The following is a 14,723-nucleotide window of genomic DNA, read 5'->3' on the forward strand; positions in this document are numbered from 1 at the left end:
CTACCGAGCAGCGGCCCGCACGAACGTTTATGTGAACTATATTTAACCATACCCGGCAACAGTGTTGCCGGCGCCGCGAAGCGAATTGAATTGGAAATTTGACACTAGTGTTTGCTGCCGAAGCGAAGTGAACCGAATTCGAAGCGAAGCGAAGTTACCTCCAGGTCACCACGGCATCCACGTGTGCCAAGGGCCAAAAGCACGCAAGGGTGTAGGGTGAGCATGAGGAGTATAGTGATTCAATATTGTGCGTCTCAAGATAAGGAACAGCATCGGGGTCAATCTCTGAAATAGAGCCTATATATCACTGATTCACAATTAGATATCATCGGGATTCGGAGTAGTTCATTCCACATTATGCATCACGCGTCACTGATATCGAATATTTGAACTGAAGACCTTTGCTAAATTCCATTCTAAGGTCTTTGATACTTTTGGTTTGTAACGCGGTAGTGTGGTTGCAGCCCAAGGTGCTCATCTTTTTGAACTCAACGATCCATTCACTTTCGAAGAAGTTACGACCTGACGACCGTCATCGAAGAATACTACTACATCCAAGGCTATATTCATGTACCCTCTGTTTGTCTGCCCCGACGTCCGGTCACCTCCCAAAGTGAGATTTGCATATCAGATACCCCTGGCATCGATGTGGGACAGAACGATAGGCGGTCAGTAGACTTTGACGTCGTCGCGGTTGCGTTGCGTGTGGTGAGTAGCGCTGGCTTCCTTCTCATAACCCACCTGTCCTAACATACGTAGCGCTTCAAGTTTTACAATGTCAACAGTTATCGGGTCCACGCTTTTCTGATGACCACGGTTCTGTGTGGGTGGCTGTGTATACTAGCTGGAAGTTGACCTTCGTGAGTACTGATTAACATTATCTATTTCTGAAAAGAGAACGAACGACTACGTATTTCGTTTGCGTATGGTCTGTCCATCCTGTCAGGGCCAAGTTCTTCATAATCGATGGATTTCAGTACTGCATAATCGGTGGGAGTACCCTCGCGCAATTCAGACACTCGGCGACTTTCACGTTCATCGCAAATTATGCCTCGCCACATGAGTGTTATGCCAGATCAGTGTTGTGCAACTTCATTCTTACCCACAAATCATTAGCCTGAGTGCATCTTAGGATCAATCACCTCTAGCTCCGAGGCAACAAACTAGAAACTACAAATTATCCTGTCATGAAAAACTTGCCGAAATCACCGAGTTCTCTAATCTTTATTTACTGACCCTTCCTATCGCAGTGTTCCTTTTATGCTTACTTGCGTCGTCCTGCCGGACGGCGTTTGGAGTGTGTGTCACAATGTGCCACATCGACCACTTATATCCAAAGGAAAAGATGTAAATGACGACATAACTATGACCCGAAAAGACTCCTGACGCCAAAACTTAGGTGAGTTGCATGAAGCCCCAAGCGCTAGCACTCGCTCAAATTTACATACCAGTGATCTTCTGTACGACTATCTTCATTCATTTGGGGGAGACCATTTTGCAGGTTATGCTAATGGCGGGATCAACTTGACTCCCTGGTGATTGCACGCATCTAGCGCTGTATGTCAGGCGCCGCCGCTATGCAGAATAAGGCTTATCTATGATAGAACACAAGGTTCAGCGCCTATAAGCATCAGATTCTATGGATATAAACCGACTAGTGAGCTCGTTTATAGATCGTCTACTTTTGTTTCATTCACCTTCCCTTGTTGCTTAACAACCTACAATCTCTTTCTCTTCTACAGAACCTCTGAGGTTCATTAATAACAAGACATGTCCGCTATCACCACAGAACGAGCGCAGAAGGCATTGTATGATGCCCTCACAAGTTCTAAATCAACGTCGGCTAGAATGCTCAAAAATGTGGACCAGGCAGGTTCGTCGCTGTCACTCCATCCACTTACTTAATAATCAGATCATCGTGTCCTCGCATAGGGAACTTAATCTCCAAGACCACTGAAAAAGTTGAATCAGCGCACACATTATACGATGACAATGCTGCAGTCATCCAGCGGTCCTCAGCTGACCAGATGGTTGCGGACCTCCTGAAGAAGAATATGGGCGGCTTTTTTGGAGAGGCAAAGAAGGTGATGGATGCCCTGGATACTCTGCAACAGATCCATCCCTTTGTTAGTGGTGAGTATTCGACTTGTCGACATTACTACTTCGGCTAAGATAACTTGTAGTGGCTATAATCGCTTTCAAGGCTGTCGTGAATTTTGAAATAAGGCGAAGAGAGAACGATCGTACAGTTTGTTTGATGCTTGCAAAGGCATTTGATATGATGAATATGCTTCTTCAGTTCGTTGGTTGACGCTCACTCGACACAAATTTCGCTGATTCGATCCGTTGATAGACTTAAAGACACCAGAGACCCAGACATTGTAGGACCTCGCGGCACTATTCGCGGCCGACTGGATGGTGTCTTGGATAAAATGAAGCACAATGTCGAGGATTGCGGAAATGCCATCGACAAATACTACAAGTCGAAATTCGTCGGTCAGTCGATCTCGAATTCTTAAATTTCTCGCCGGATTGAGAATTGCATCCTTAGTGAAATTCTTTAGATCATCCCATTGGGCGGATAAGTTCCTCGCGATCAGCGGGAACTTTACCCAGTGTATACAGGAACTTCGGGACGCCTTGGCTATCAGGACGGCGTTGGGAGTCGACACTGCGATCAAAAAGCTGGAGGATCTCACCAAGATGCTAGCTGAACGCGAAGCGAAAATGGCAAAAGGAGAGAGATTTCACGGTGCAATGGCTCAATATTTTGAAACCGAACGCGAAAAGAGATTTGCGAAAGAAGTGATCATGCGCGGTGGAATGGATCCAGGTTTCGAAAGCGAAGACAAATTAACAGAGCTAGTGAAATTTGCCAAGCAGCAGGAAGCACAGATTCAAGCACGCTCTGATGCCCCGTCCAAAGATGTCAAACCTCCTTCACAAACCCCATCAGCGAACAAATCGGTCGCGGAGCAGTATCGCCTTGATGCCTCGCTGCTTCACGAATTGCGCACTCCTGTAGTCAGCTTACTCGACGAGAATCGTGCGCTCTTCATGTTCAAGCTTGATAAACAGACAGCCGAGATCAAAGATGCCATCAAGGATTCTGAAACGCGCATTATGTCGGCCCTCGGCGGCAAATTTAGACGGGTCAAAGATCCAGTAAGGATTAAGAAACTCGGCCCTATGCCTCACTAACTCGGTCAATTTCACCAGCACCTCCAATTTATCTGGAAAGAGATGGTACGTCTTTGCGCAGGCGTGATCAAAGCGCATACTTACTTATGATCTTCAAGAAATGGTCAACAAGCGTCAAGATACTATACTTCATCGCAGAACTCCATGATTATTTCACGCAGCGTTTCTCCAACCTGCATGGTGATGCTCCACGCCCAAAATTGACATCAAGCGCACCCCACACTCAGTCTCCTCCAGTCGACCCTGCAGACGAGTGGTGCTTGAAATATCTGTCAGTTTTCTACATTTCGAGTTTATCCGAAGTCTTCGATGAGGACGCAAATGGCTTGATCAGCGTAAGGGAAGTTAACGCCTTTACGTCCGCGATACTTCCGGGCTTGAGTGTACCTCAAGCACTTGCATACTGGGCTGCAGGTGAGTGTTTTAGTCATTGTCGTCAGGTCGAACTTGGAGTGTTTACATCAGCAAAGGTTGGAGAGTGGATAGCCAACATTACCACACACGAATTGAACAAGTCTTGCACAGCATGGTTCATGCGCAAGCAGATGTACTTCCAGTAAACAGGAGGTGTATCGCCTTGTACTTGGATTCAGATGTTATCCAAGGTTTGGCGTTTTTCTCACCTTTGAATCCGGATATTTAACACATGTAAACAGGCATCAAACGGCTCGTGCGTTCTCTTGCAGAGCTTGGGCCAGAGGACTCAGACTTGGATCTCACGCAATTGTCTGATGGATATCGCAACGTTCAGGAGAAGGACTTGGTGAAAAGACTTGACGCTGTAAAGTATGAAATCGACTCCAAAGAGTCCTTCAAACTTTTCGGATCCGACCGCATCGAAAATGTGAGTCATCGTTCACTCAACGTTTGTACCGAATGCTCACATGAATGTTTGTTCAGTTCTTGCTCCCAGTGCTTTACCTCGTTACGAGGAGGCATCTACAAATCATGAAACTCGCCAAGACAGTGATTCTGGTGGATAGAGAGTTTGAATGTGCAACTCAGACGATATCCAATATATTGGAAGCGGTGGATCTGCGTGTTGAACAACTGGCAGGTACGCTCCCAAACTCACGGTTGTGATGCGCTTTTCCTTCTACTACTACAACAGAATCATTTCGCCAGCAAGGAACAGATGCAAAAGCGAGGTTCACGTGGTATGCACACGGCTTGGTGCGTAGAGACAGCAACAGTATATTCATTTCCGGTCCCTGACGCCCCGCAATAGTACAACTGTTGGCACAGCCCAGAACGAACCGCAGACGACGCTGAATATTGGGAAGCCCATGATTTTGAGGTTGACGACACTGAGCTGGAGATTGATACGACAGCGTTGAAACTTGGTCCCTTCAGCCTGACAGAGGACCAGGAATTGCTAGAAAGGCCTGTGGAGCTCGTCGCATACACCCTCAGCCAGCAGCCTGAAGATCCCAAGGACGAATATATCCGTTTGTGGTGCTTGAATAAGCTTCACAATAAGAGAAAGTCGTTCCCTTTGGAAATCCCACCTTACCTATTGCCCGAGCAACAACAAAGGTTCAAATCCCTGTCCAAAGGGCTGCCTGAATCAGATGTCCAGCACTGGAGTTCATTAGCTGAACTTGAGATACGAAAACGATTGTTTGAGTAAGTCCAGCTTCTGTTAGCTATCATTCTTCAACCATCTACTTATCTGGTGTTCAGGTGTTGCTGCGATGCATGTCACTCCCTTATCACTGATGTATATCACCGTTGTATAGACTGCGAGGATGGTGAGTGCGATCAAAACAACTATGGTGCACAATATGACTGATCATATCTAGACGGGTATAATTTGTGTTCAGAATGCCAATCTCTACCAATTTCAAAACACAAATATCCATCGGACCACAAGGCGACGCACAACTTGCTTGTTTTCCGCATGGTGCTACCTTATAGTCGCTGCAGCCGGGTTCGATGGCATGCCAGGAATTTCTTATCTGAGATTCTGCCCACCACAACACCGCCAGAAGACGTATCCCAAACGCAATCAGATGGACCTGAGCTTCCGCATCCGACAGAAGCCACTCGAGCAGATGATTCTTCCACCTGTGTCGATTTGTGGGGAGGTGGTGAGAAGCTCAATGGGAACATTGGAGTAGCATTCGAGAAGATACTTGGAACCTCAGCCGCGAATGAGGATGCCTATTCTTGTGCTGAATGCGACGTCAAGATGAAGGGCATTTTTTATGTATGCTTTAACTGCGGAGGTCAGATTTTCATACGTCTAACGGGGCACAAAGCTTGACAATTATCACAGAAAGCCATTCCCCCATTGCCCTATGCGGCGATTGTGCATTTCACGATGTGTTCAACGTGGCCACAGATCACCACCCTTACAAACACTGGCTGGTCAAGATTAAAGACCGGGTTCAAGATACAGGCATCGAAACATCAGACGAACCTTTGGCTAACGTGGACGAGACTACTTCGCTTTCCTTACGAGTCGATAAGCTGGCTGCGATAGTGGAATCTCGCTTCGTAGAACAGGATCTCCGACTTAGTGCACTTGTGAAACAGGTTGAACAGCTCGTGCATAGCATAGCTGCGTTGACAGGCAAAGCAGAGCTTCCTTCTGGATCCGTCACTGTTTGATTGGCTCATAATTTGACAGACTGTTGTATTTGATTCTCGTTGTCGACTCAGTAACCTTGTACTAGTATATATCGATCAGTACAGAATTGTTATATGTCCTTCGTGCGAGCATGCCGCTGTACGCGCTCAACTACCGTATGCGTGACGCTCATCATACTGATAGCAAGACGAAGCTCAGACGTAAAAAAGAAATACAAATCCATCTAATAGATCGTCTACTCTGGCATGTAAGTAGCCGGCTACGACACCAGTTCCAATACGAGTTATAATCAGCATCAGTGAGGTGTTCGCTGTTGAACATCAGAGTTTAGCGTCACCGTCCTTGCGCTCACTTTGGCCACTTTGGCGCCCTGTGTTCTCCCTTTCTCTACCGCTCTTGTCCCACTCAATCATATCAGGCCCAGAGTTCAGCTCCTGTGGTGTATGCAGGATAGACTCAGCCATTACATTCGCATCAATGCCCTCGCCCTCGCACGCCAGCCGCAGTGGATTCGAAGGCGTGAGGAGCGCACAAGCGATCTGCTGAGCCTGCGTAGGCGCGTTTGGCGGCTGCAACTCAAAGTCTGGAGCACGTCTGTACCCCCAGATGGCAACGTAGATCAATATGCTCCTAAGATTAGTGTAAATATTTGTGTGGGTATTGTTTTATAAGCGCACGCAGTAAGCCCAAACACAGGTTTCACGCCGTCTGCTTCGCGTCCGGTGAGGAAGCTATGCATGCGGATTTGACCGCCTCCGCTCCATTCCCACTCTATCGCCGTGTGGTAGGGTATCAAAGGATCTGGAACACGGTATGGGTGGAAAGGGAAAGATGACGCGAGGAAGGAAGCGAGGGGCTGGGAGAATATCGAGGTCACCTCCGACTCGTTGAGACTGGGCTATGACCCGAAAAAGTTATAACATCTAATGATACCTCCAACATGAGTTCAATATACCTGCATAGTGTTGTCTAGAATGAGCACAACAACCCTAAACGACTGTGTCAGTCCGCGCAAAACACCAGCAACACACTCACGGAGTCACTACCATCTGGTTACCAGCAAGAAAGGGCTCCATCACACACAGCAAGGGCACTCGTTCCCGGTCTGGAATAAGCCCAATCTGCAGCGGAATTCACCTCAAACATCAGTGCTAGTATAAGAACCCGTGTAATTACACAGTTCTGTACCTCCTCAAAGGTCTCGCGCCTCTGCAAACAGACAAGTCAGACCAAGATTCAAAAAGGAATTCCATATGGGTACCGCAGTATCCTCAACAGTAATATCTCGGGGCTCCACCTTTCCTCCCGGAAGTGCAGTATCACCCGCATACTGCCTCAAGCTAGCTGACCGCCTTTTAGCAGCAATTCAGTCATAAACAGGACGCAGCTAACCAGGAGCTCACCGACTTAGTAACACATACAGGTCCCCCGCACGACCGATAAACAATGGAACCAGGACCGCCGCACTCTGACTCCGAGGGAACTTGACCTGTATGTGTCGTGCACGATAATTCAACAGATTCTCGATGCATCTAAGTACCATCACCATGCACAGCTCCAGTATTCTAGGGTGGTCAAAGCAGTCAGGACGTACTGTCTAGACTCCTCTTTCAATGTGGGAAGCGCAGCCTCAAAAAGCTCGACGGTCGGTTTGGAAAATGTACGGACATGATATGGCTGGCGAGGAGCAGATGCGGATTCGTCTGTAGGCATCTTGGATAACAGGGAAAGGTAGTTCTCTATCACAGTGTGTATTTTGTGAGCTAATTTCGTATCCGACACCTACGGACATACTTAACTCAGACTGAAGTTGAACGTTAACGTTGAACGCAGGCGCATGCAATGAACAAGTCTTAGTCACGTTCATCACGACGGCTGTGTAAGGCATAATTAGATATACACGTCGTCAATTTTAGAGAAAGAGTGTATTGGAAACCCATGTCCAGAGACCTAATTATGTAGGTTAAGTCTATAGTACGTACGAGTGCATAGTCCAAGAAGGATGATACAACGATGCAGTGATAATTCTCAGGACGAGCGGCAGTGTCCATATATGCGACCAAACGATTGTCTGAAATAGAATGAAATACGATGATGAGGGAATGTTCAAGGCACGTTGGCGCCGTTCGTGAAGTAAGGAATATTATGGAGATCACGCAATAGAAATGTTGCTTCCTTTATGACTGCGACAGAATCTTGTCAATCGACTCGTTCAAAAAGTCTTTCCGGGATGTAAGATCAGCTTTGGGGAACTTAGCCATGATCGCCTCACGAGCGGTCCTGCAATCAATCAGTACCGAGTGGTAAAAGAACAATACATGACGTACTTTTTCGTGACTGTCATCAAATCTTGCGTGCTGAGATAGTTCCGTAGAGAATTGAAGAGGTCATCGTCGGTAGGATTGGGGTTGAAGCTCGGGCCAGCGAATGGATTCACAGATGTTGCCATGGAGAACATCGACAGGGGCCGTGCATCTCCTCCGATCGCAGGTAGCGTGCCAAAGCCGCCTGTCTGAGAGCCTCCCGTCATCATAGGCATGTTCATCATCATTGCACCTTGAGGCATCCCACCGTATACACTGCCAGAGTGCTGGTATCCCAGAGGCGGAATCATAGCCATGTGTCCATAGTCCGACCCATGTACTGAACCTGCTCCACCGCCGAACGGCATAAATGGCATCTGTGGAATGCTGTACTGCGGTACGGATGGCTGCCGTCCGTCATGCATTGACCCTTGTCGAGAACCATGGCTGATATGAGAGGGGGGACCGCGGTTATTGGTATTTGAGTTGTTCTTGGTCATGTTCGTATCTCGATAGTAATCGCCGGTGAGAGACGGACGGAAGCTTTGCGGAGACCCCTGGCGAGAAGGACGATTGGAACGAGGTTTGGTTAAACCTGTCTCATCAGAACGATGTGATCCATTTTCCCAAGCTTCTGCCTCGTAGTCTGGGAAATCAACCGTGAGCTGAAGAGTAGTAAATAAGCGTCGAGATCACTCACCACTGAACTTCTTCAACGGAATCATTGACTCATCGAACCGCTCATCCTCTTTCATGACAACCTTCTTGTTACCTCCGTCACCAATGACAATACGCGTATTTCCCCAGGAGAAATCGTCCATGCACCAGAATGAGTAAATGGGTAGGAAGAAACTGTACACCGGATATCTGCAACAAAGGTAAATACGCATGGCAATGCTGCACACGAGACACTCACGAGAGGAGGTAGACTACCATCCATCCTACCAACATGAATTCACGTTTGATGATGAAGATCAAAGCCTGCGATGCACAGTAAGTCAAGTCCTGTGAGATAGTAGACGACTTGCCTGTAAACCATATGTGATACCCAACATGATGATAGAAATTAATGGCAGAGCCGCATTGCCAGTAGCAACGACAACGATAAGATAAGCCAACTGTTGGAATAATATGATGAGAAATGCATGTCAAATTCGATACAACTGAGACTCACGTAGACAACCGTGGCTGGCAGGATCTAGAAGAAAATCTAGGTCAAGAACTACGGGTGCAAAGATGCGACACTCACGATGGTGCCCAAGAGATCGATGAAAACGAAGAACCTCATCGAAAAACAGCAAAACCCGCAAAGTTCGGGTAAAACCACCAGCTCGCACAAATTATGGATTGTAGAATTGATCCACCGTCTCCGCTGTGAGAACAGAACACGCCAAGATTCAGGAGCCATAGTATGTGCGACTGCATCCGGAATGAACTTGGTCTTAAACGTGGGAAAGTGCTTTAGGAGGAGCGTCGTCAGGAAACGATCTTCACCAAGAGAGAACAGATTCTTTTTGTGAAGCGTATCTATGTTTCCCTCGGCGTACTCGTCAATGATACGGTTGGAGATGATGATAGGCCGACCCTTGTCTGCAGTGCGGATACGGTAGAGCGAGAAACATCCAGGAAGACACGAAACTGAACCGAACAGACTCTCGAAGGCCTTTGACAAATGGTGAGAGATATAGTACTCGTATACCTATATTCGATGTCAACTCGGGTAGCAGTAGAGGTAAAGGGGTAAACAAACCTGAATCATCGTCCACCATGAACCCTCCTCGTTCGTGAGCTTGGTCTCACCACAGATACCAATGATACTTGAGTCGTCTGCAGCAGACGCAACCAGTCGATTCAGAGATTCGGGCGTTACTTGCTGCAAAGGACGTCAGCGTAAATGAAAGAACCAAGACGATGAACTCACTGTATCAGCGTCGACAGTGAAAATGTACTCGTAGAAAGCAGGATCAATGCCAATAACATTCCTCATCTGGTGGTAAATCTCGAGCTCGAGAGGCGACATTGGCGCATCGAAGTGGACACGATTCAAGTAGTGCATGAGGAGAATCTGACTGTCACGCTTGCCCCTGTTTCCAGGCTTCGAACGCTCAGTAGGCTTGCCGACTTTCACAACCACCATGTACCTGTAAATCAACTCTCAGACTCGCACTAAAGTAGATGAGGGACAGACACTCACGGAACAACATGACCCTCGAATTCGTACAAGCCCGAGTATACCTTGCCATAATTGAGCTGTTTTGAGCCCTCACCGATCGACTTGAACAACAAAGGCTCAGGATCAAGCTTAGGGTCCACGCCAAGGATATCTAACACAATACGGGGAGTCGTGCGGTCGTTCCCACTGCCAATGATGTTACCGTCGCAAATGATGAAGAGCAGTTTCCGCTTGTCATCGTAGTTCAACGATGCCAAGGAATCGATTGTCCGCCGTAGAGAATCCTCACCCTCCGTGTAACAAGGAATCTGACAAAGGATGAACTTGTCCTGCATCTCAGGCGACCGCTTGGGAGACAGTTGAAGTGCGGAAAGGACTGGGAGAAACATTATTAATCGAATGACAATCAGCTGAAAGAGAAGGACATACACTTGAGCACGATAGACGCGCACAGGATACTCGTAAACACCAATAACAGGTAGTTCTGAACAAGACACCTAGGGGTATCCCGGAAGTCACTTTCGCCGAGATAGAACATATTCTTGAGACAGTTGATGTTGGCTGCCGCCGTGTCAGAATCGAGACCCGCAAGAGCAGTATTAAGCGGCTTCGTAATGTCCTGCCCAGCTTGCTGTTTGAAGACATCTGTCACGTCTGTGCTCAGGAATTGATAGATGCTCGTTGCGCCTTGGTTGATCGTTACAGTGTTGACGTAGTCAGTCAAGTCATATATGCCACTTTCCCAGATAGCCCAAATACTAGAAGTCGTGTAAGTAACCAACTGGGTTATCAATATGCAAGCATACCGTTGAATAGTCTGGTCTGAAGCTTGTGCAGCAATTTCCTTGGGAGTCCAGACTAAAGGCCCCTTGTGATAATTCTTCATCTTCGGCTGGAATGTCGCAGTGTACCAACCCGCATTGTCAAGTGCGGTTCCCTGCGTACTCTCTGCAGAACCAGACATGTGCATGGCGAGCGGCACAACAGGGGTAAAGTTCTTGTACACAAGTTGCACTGAGGTCTGAGTGACGAGGCCCGGGCAGGCCAGCGTAAGCGGTGGAGGAAAGTAGTTTGTCAAGTCTTGCCCTACAAGCTCCTCGAGGTCGCTTGCCGAGTTACTGGCAATACCAGATATATCGCTATGGTCACCGTGGATGAAGTTCGACATGTCATAAACCTGCCCTTGCACCGAAACCCACCAGTCACTGTTTCCAGTGTGCTCCGAGACCTCCGTTGGTGACCACGCCTTGTCGAAGTTAGGGCACAAAAGCCGTCCGAACTCGACGATGTAGAAGATCACGAGCGCGTTCATGAGAAAAATGAGAAGGAAAATTGTGAGTTTTTCGCGCCAAGCGAGCCGGATATCTGGGCGTTTCATGCGGCCTACGTAGCGAAGGACGAAAGAAGGTATCCAGCCAGTGAGGCCCCAGACTAGGAAGAGCCACCATCGGCGTGAGGTACTTGAAGGAACTTCTTCGACTGCGGTTGGGGCTTTGTTGACGATCATCTCGCCCTCTTTGGACACGGGAGGCGACTCCATGCCAGGGCTTCCGCCTTTCTTGTCCCACTCAGATGATGATTCAGCATCATTGTCGTCATAGGCAGGGATTCCCAAGGCAGGGGAAGGTAACCCGGCGTTTCCGTACGGCGCCAAACGATTGGGATCCTGGTATCGTGACCCCCCACTGCTTACCCGAGCGGCTAACAAATTATCCCTGCTCTCGTTAGCGTATCCTCCATGGACAACATCTGCTTGGGTGAAGTCCGTCACATCATCTCCAGCAACACTCTCCTCATCCTCAACATCCTCTCCAGAACGCCTCTGTTGTTCTTTCTCAGCAGAACGTACAACATCTTCCACGGTCTTCCATGCGCCGTACGACAGCCAGATGCTCCGATGACCCACGACATAATCTGACCCTTCATTCCATCCATTGCTTGCTGCGCACTGGCGGATCCGCTCCATCTCCGACCCCCGCATCGTGGGAACATAGCGGTCGCAGAACGCAGTCTGCTCAAAGTCTGCGACGAACTCAATACTCCTGCGTGCAACGATATCAGGTATAAGCATCGACCGGACCTGCGCCTTGACCCGGCGCTTGTCAAACGAGTTTGGCGAATTGGAATCATTCGGGCGAATGCATGATATGGTCCAAAGGTGTGTGTGGTCGAGAGAGGCGATGATCTCGGAAAGGGTATGGTTGAGCTGGGTGGTAACGGGGTATATCTTGGACGCATCAAGACGTGCATGATCCTCGCTTGCCGGAGGTCCTGAGCCATCGGGAGAAGCGATGGGGGTGGGTGAGCGAAGTGGGCGAGATGATACTTGGGCTTGTACGATGATAGCCTCGTCCTTAGAATGTCTTTCAGCTGCAAGAGAAGGGCCGGATACAAGCTTCGACATGAATGCGTCAGAGGAATTGCGTAGAAGGGTCACAAACGCAGAATCGAGTAGGTCGGAGTCTTTCTCAACGAAATTCGTAACGTCGTACGAGCAGTTTCCGGCGTAGTGGTTGATACCGAACAGGTTCTTCTCGCTAGCCCCAACCTGGGATGGGCTCGCCACAAAGGACGCGTGAGGCCCACACTTGGAAATGAGGTCCTGCAGCATATCTTCGTCTTTCTTCTCACCAGCCTTTCCAGACTTGAAGGAAGAGCATGATTTGCTGAGCACGCCAAGGATGCCCCCCGGCTTCTTGGTTGAGCGCTCCGACACATGAGCACCCCGAAGCAGTTCGATGCAAGCAGAATTATCCATGGTAGATATCGAAGGAAGAGGAACGCCGTCGCCGATGGCGTGGCTGTTGTACCCAATCCTGTCCTCAAACATATTGCGAAGCATGTATGACTGCATGACTTCATCCGCAAAGTTGATGCAGAATTCATCGAACCCGTTCTGTCCATATGCTGAAATCAAGGGAGCGGTCCCCGTAAATGACATCGAGCCACTACCAGTCGGCCCACGAGACTGGAATCCAGGTTGATCAAAGATCACAATCTGTGAGTTTGGGAGCTCCTCCTGATTGGGGCGAATGATCTTGTGGTTCGAGGTTTCGACGACGTATGCAAAGAGGATAGCATATAGGTCGCGCATGAACTGGTCACGCTGGGCTGCGCTCTGCTCCACATTCAGGAGAACGGTATAAAGCTCCTTACGGACATAACTCGTCCTTGTCGTCAAAATCAGTGTAAGATCCTCCGAAGACACACCAAGGAGCTTGGCCACCTGCTCCAACACAGGCGTATTGACAACATATGCAGAAACATCGCGTGCGTCTGCTTCTGAGAACTGGATGTTGCTCAGCAGGAGAATTGCAACAAGCAAGGTGAATATTGATGAGATATGCTTCGCCTTGAAGCCCAAGGTACGCATCGCCGCAAGTACTTCCTGCATCGCAATGGCATCATCGCTGAAGGGGCCACTTGGCAGGCGATAGCACCCTGATGATGCCAACAACGAATAATCCGAAGGGTCCTCGAGCGCAAAGTGGTCCCGCTCCTGGGGTGTAGCACCGGCTAAAAACTGGTAAAAAATATGGAACGTACGCTCCTCATGAGTGAGGCGAGTAAGGCGGGATTTGTCAAGCGCGAACGCAAGAACTTTGGCCGACTCAATGCGACCGCGGGCATTGAAATGAAGCTCCAGGTAGCGCGCGTGACGCGAGGCGTTTGGGTTCAGGAGAGTTTTGGCATTCCCAAACGAGTCGAGTAACGTGGAGAACGCCTTGATTTGGCATGCGATGCGTTTTTCCTTCTTTGAGCGTGCAGAGAGCCGAAGAAGCTGGTCAACTAGGAGACGGGTACTGTACGACTTGCCTGAGCCGGTGATGCCTCTGTTTTTATTAACACGGTTAGTAGGTAGACAACAATAGACATTGTAGCATACGAACCGGGTGATGACGGACTGGGACTCGTTCCGCCGACGCATGAGGAGGTACATCTGCGCTGCAAACTCATAGAGATGCGGTTGGAGCAACCGAGAGCTCGCGAGTGGCAGGTTGGTATCCTTGTAGCACCGTTCTTCATACTCTTTGGCACTGATGTCGTTGACGTTGGCGAGTGTTTTGAATGGATTGACGACGAGCAAGTTGGTGGTGGCTATCCTTGTATACGGTAAGTCAGCACGAAAACGGGTGTTGAGTACGGTGACGATGGCATCGTCGTTGGGGTACACCGTTGCAGAGGATGACGAGGAAACGAGGTCGACAAGGTCGCCAGAGTTGACGGCGTGGTTGGCAAGCGAGCCGGAGGCCATTGCTGGCCCTCAAATGAAGGACAAAAAGACTGAAAATGAAAGAAGGATCAAGGATGCCAGAAGGAAAAATGCAGCCTTGTCTTGCAAGAGCAGGTAAAAATCCGAAGTGTGGCAGCCGACCCGATCGTGTCATCCACCCAAATGGGTCAGGGTTCTAGACCCTCTCGTGGACGGCAACCGACCAACCATAAACTCCGT

At 48.8% G+C, this 14,723-nt stretch overlaps 3 protein-coding genes across 3 annotated transcripts; 1 reads left to right on the forward strand and 2 right to left on the reverse strand.

Moving 5' to 3' along the window:
* Positions 1-1,770: 1,770 nt before the first annotated feature.
* Positions 1,771-5,814, forward strand: HD556DRAFT_1446814 (uncharacterized protein; the record flags this gene model as incomplete). Its single annotated transcript, XM_041307158.1, has 15 exons — positions 1,771-1,873; positions 1,933-2,133; positions 2,184-2,298; positions 2,354-2,496; positions 2,552-3,165; positions 3,220-3,246; positions 3,300-3,615; positions 3,672-3,806; positions 3,858-4,045; positions 4,102-4,258; positions 4,313-4,374; positions 4,430-4,827; positions 4,885-4,952; positions 5,004-5,429; positions 5,480-5,814. The coding sequence occupies 15 exons, from the start codon at positions 1,771-1,773 to the stop codon at positions 5,812-5,814; spliced, it is 3,288 nt and encodes a 1,095-aa protein (XP_041156638.1).
* Positions 5,765-7,649, reverse strand: HD556DRAFT_1396436 (NUDIX hydrolase domain-like protein). Its single transcript, XM_041303701.1, has 8 exons — positions 7,389-7,649; positions 7,198-7,326; positions 7,056-7,146; positions 6,983-7,003; positions 6,830-6,915; positions 6,750-6,783; positions 6,472-6,692; positions 5,765-6,424 (listed from the first exon to the last, which is right to left on the reverse strand). The coding sequence occupies exons 1-8, from the start codon at positions 7,505-7,507 to the stop codon at positions 6,115-6,117; spliced, it is 1,011 nt and encodes a 336-aa protein (XP_041156639.1). The 5' UTR covers positions 7,508-7,649; the 3' UTR covers positions 5,765-6,114.
* On the reverse strand, positions 7,638-14,686 carry HD556DRAFT_768248 (glycosyltransferase family 2 protein). The gene is made up of 13 exons (XM_041311566.1): positions 14,161-14,686; positions 11,077-14,103; positions 10,700-11,028; positions 10,292-10,646; positions 10,019-10,238; positions 9,848-9,970; positions 9,347-9,796; positions 9,272-9,295; positions 9,126-9,215; positions 9,014-9,078; positions 8,798-8,964; positions 8,122-8,743; positions 7,638-8,074 (listed from the first exon to the last, which is right to left on the reverse strand). The coding sequence occupies exons 1-13, from the start codon at positions 14,523-14,525 to the stop codon at positions 7,972-7,974; spliced, it is 5,940 nt and encodes a 1,979-aa protein (XP_041156640.1). The 5' UTR covers positions 14,526-14,686; the 3' UTR covers positions 7,638-7,971.
* Positions 14,687-14,723: the final 37 nt, after the last annotated feature.

Source organism: Suillus plorans, assembly GCF_016647745.1.
Source record: "Suillus plorans strain S12 chromosome Unknown HD556scaffold_57, whole genome shotgun sequence".
NCBI classification, from domain to species: Eukaryota; Fungi; Basidiomycota; class Agaricomycetes; order Boletales; family Suillaceae; genus Suillus; species Suillus plorans.

Coding starts and splice junctions, on each gene's coding strand:
- HD556DRAFT_1396436 (XM_041303701.1), bottom strand. CDS start 7,507: ATGCCTACAGACGAATCCGCATCTGCTCCTCGCCAGCCATATCATGTC. Junction 7,004..7,055: donor TTACTGTTGAGGATACTGCG/GTACCCATATGG, acceptor GTCTGTTTGCAG/AGGCGCGAGACCTTTGAGGA. Junction 6,693..6,749: donor TTCTAGACAACACTATGCAG/GTATATTGAACT, acceptor TTCGGGTCATAG/CCCAGTCTCAACGAGTCGGA.
- HD556DRAFT_768248 (XM_041311566.1), bottom strand. CDS start 14,525: ATGGCCTCCGGCTCGCTTGCCAACCACGCCGTCAACTCTGGCGACCTT. Junction 11,029..11,076: donor TCAGACCAGACTATTCAACG/GTATGCTTGCAT, acceptor CACGACTTCTAG/TATTTGGGCTATCTGGGAAA. Junction 9,216..9,271: donor TGCCAGCCACGGTTGTCTAC/GTGAGTCTCAGT, acceptor TTATTCCAACAG/TTGGCTTATCTTATCGTTGT.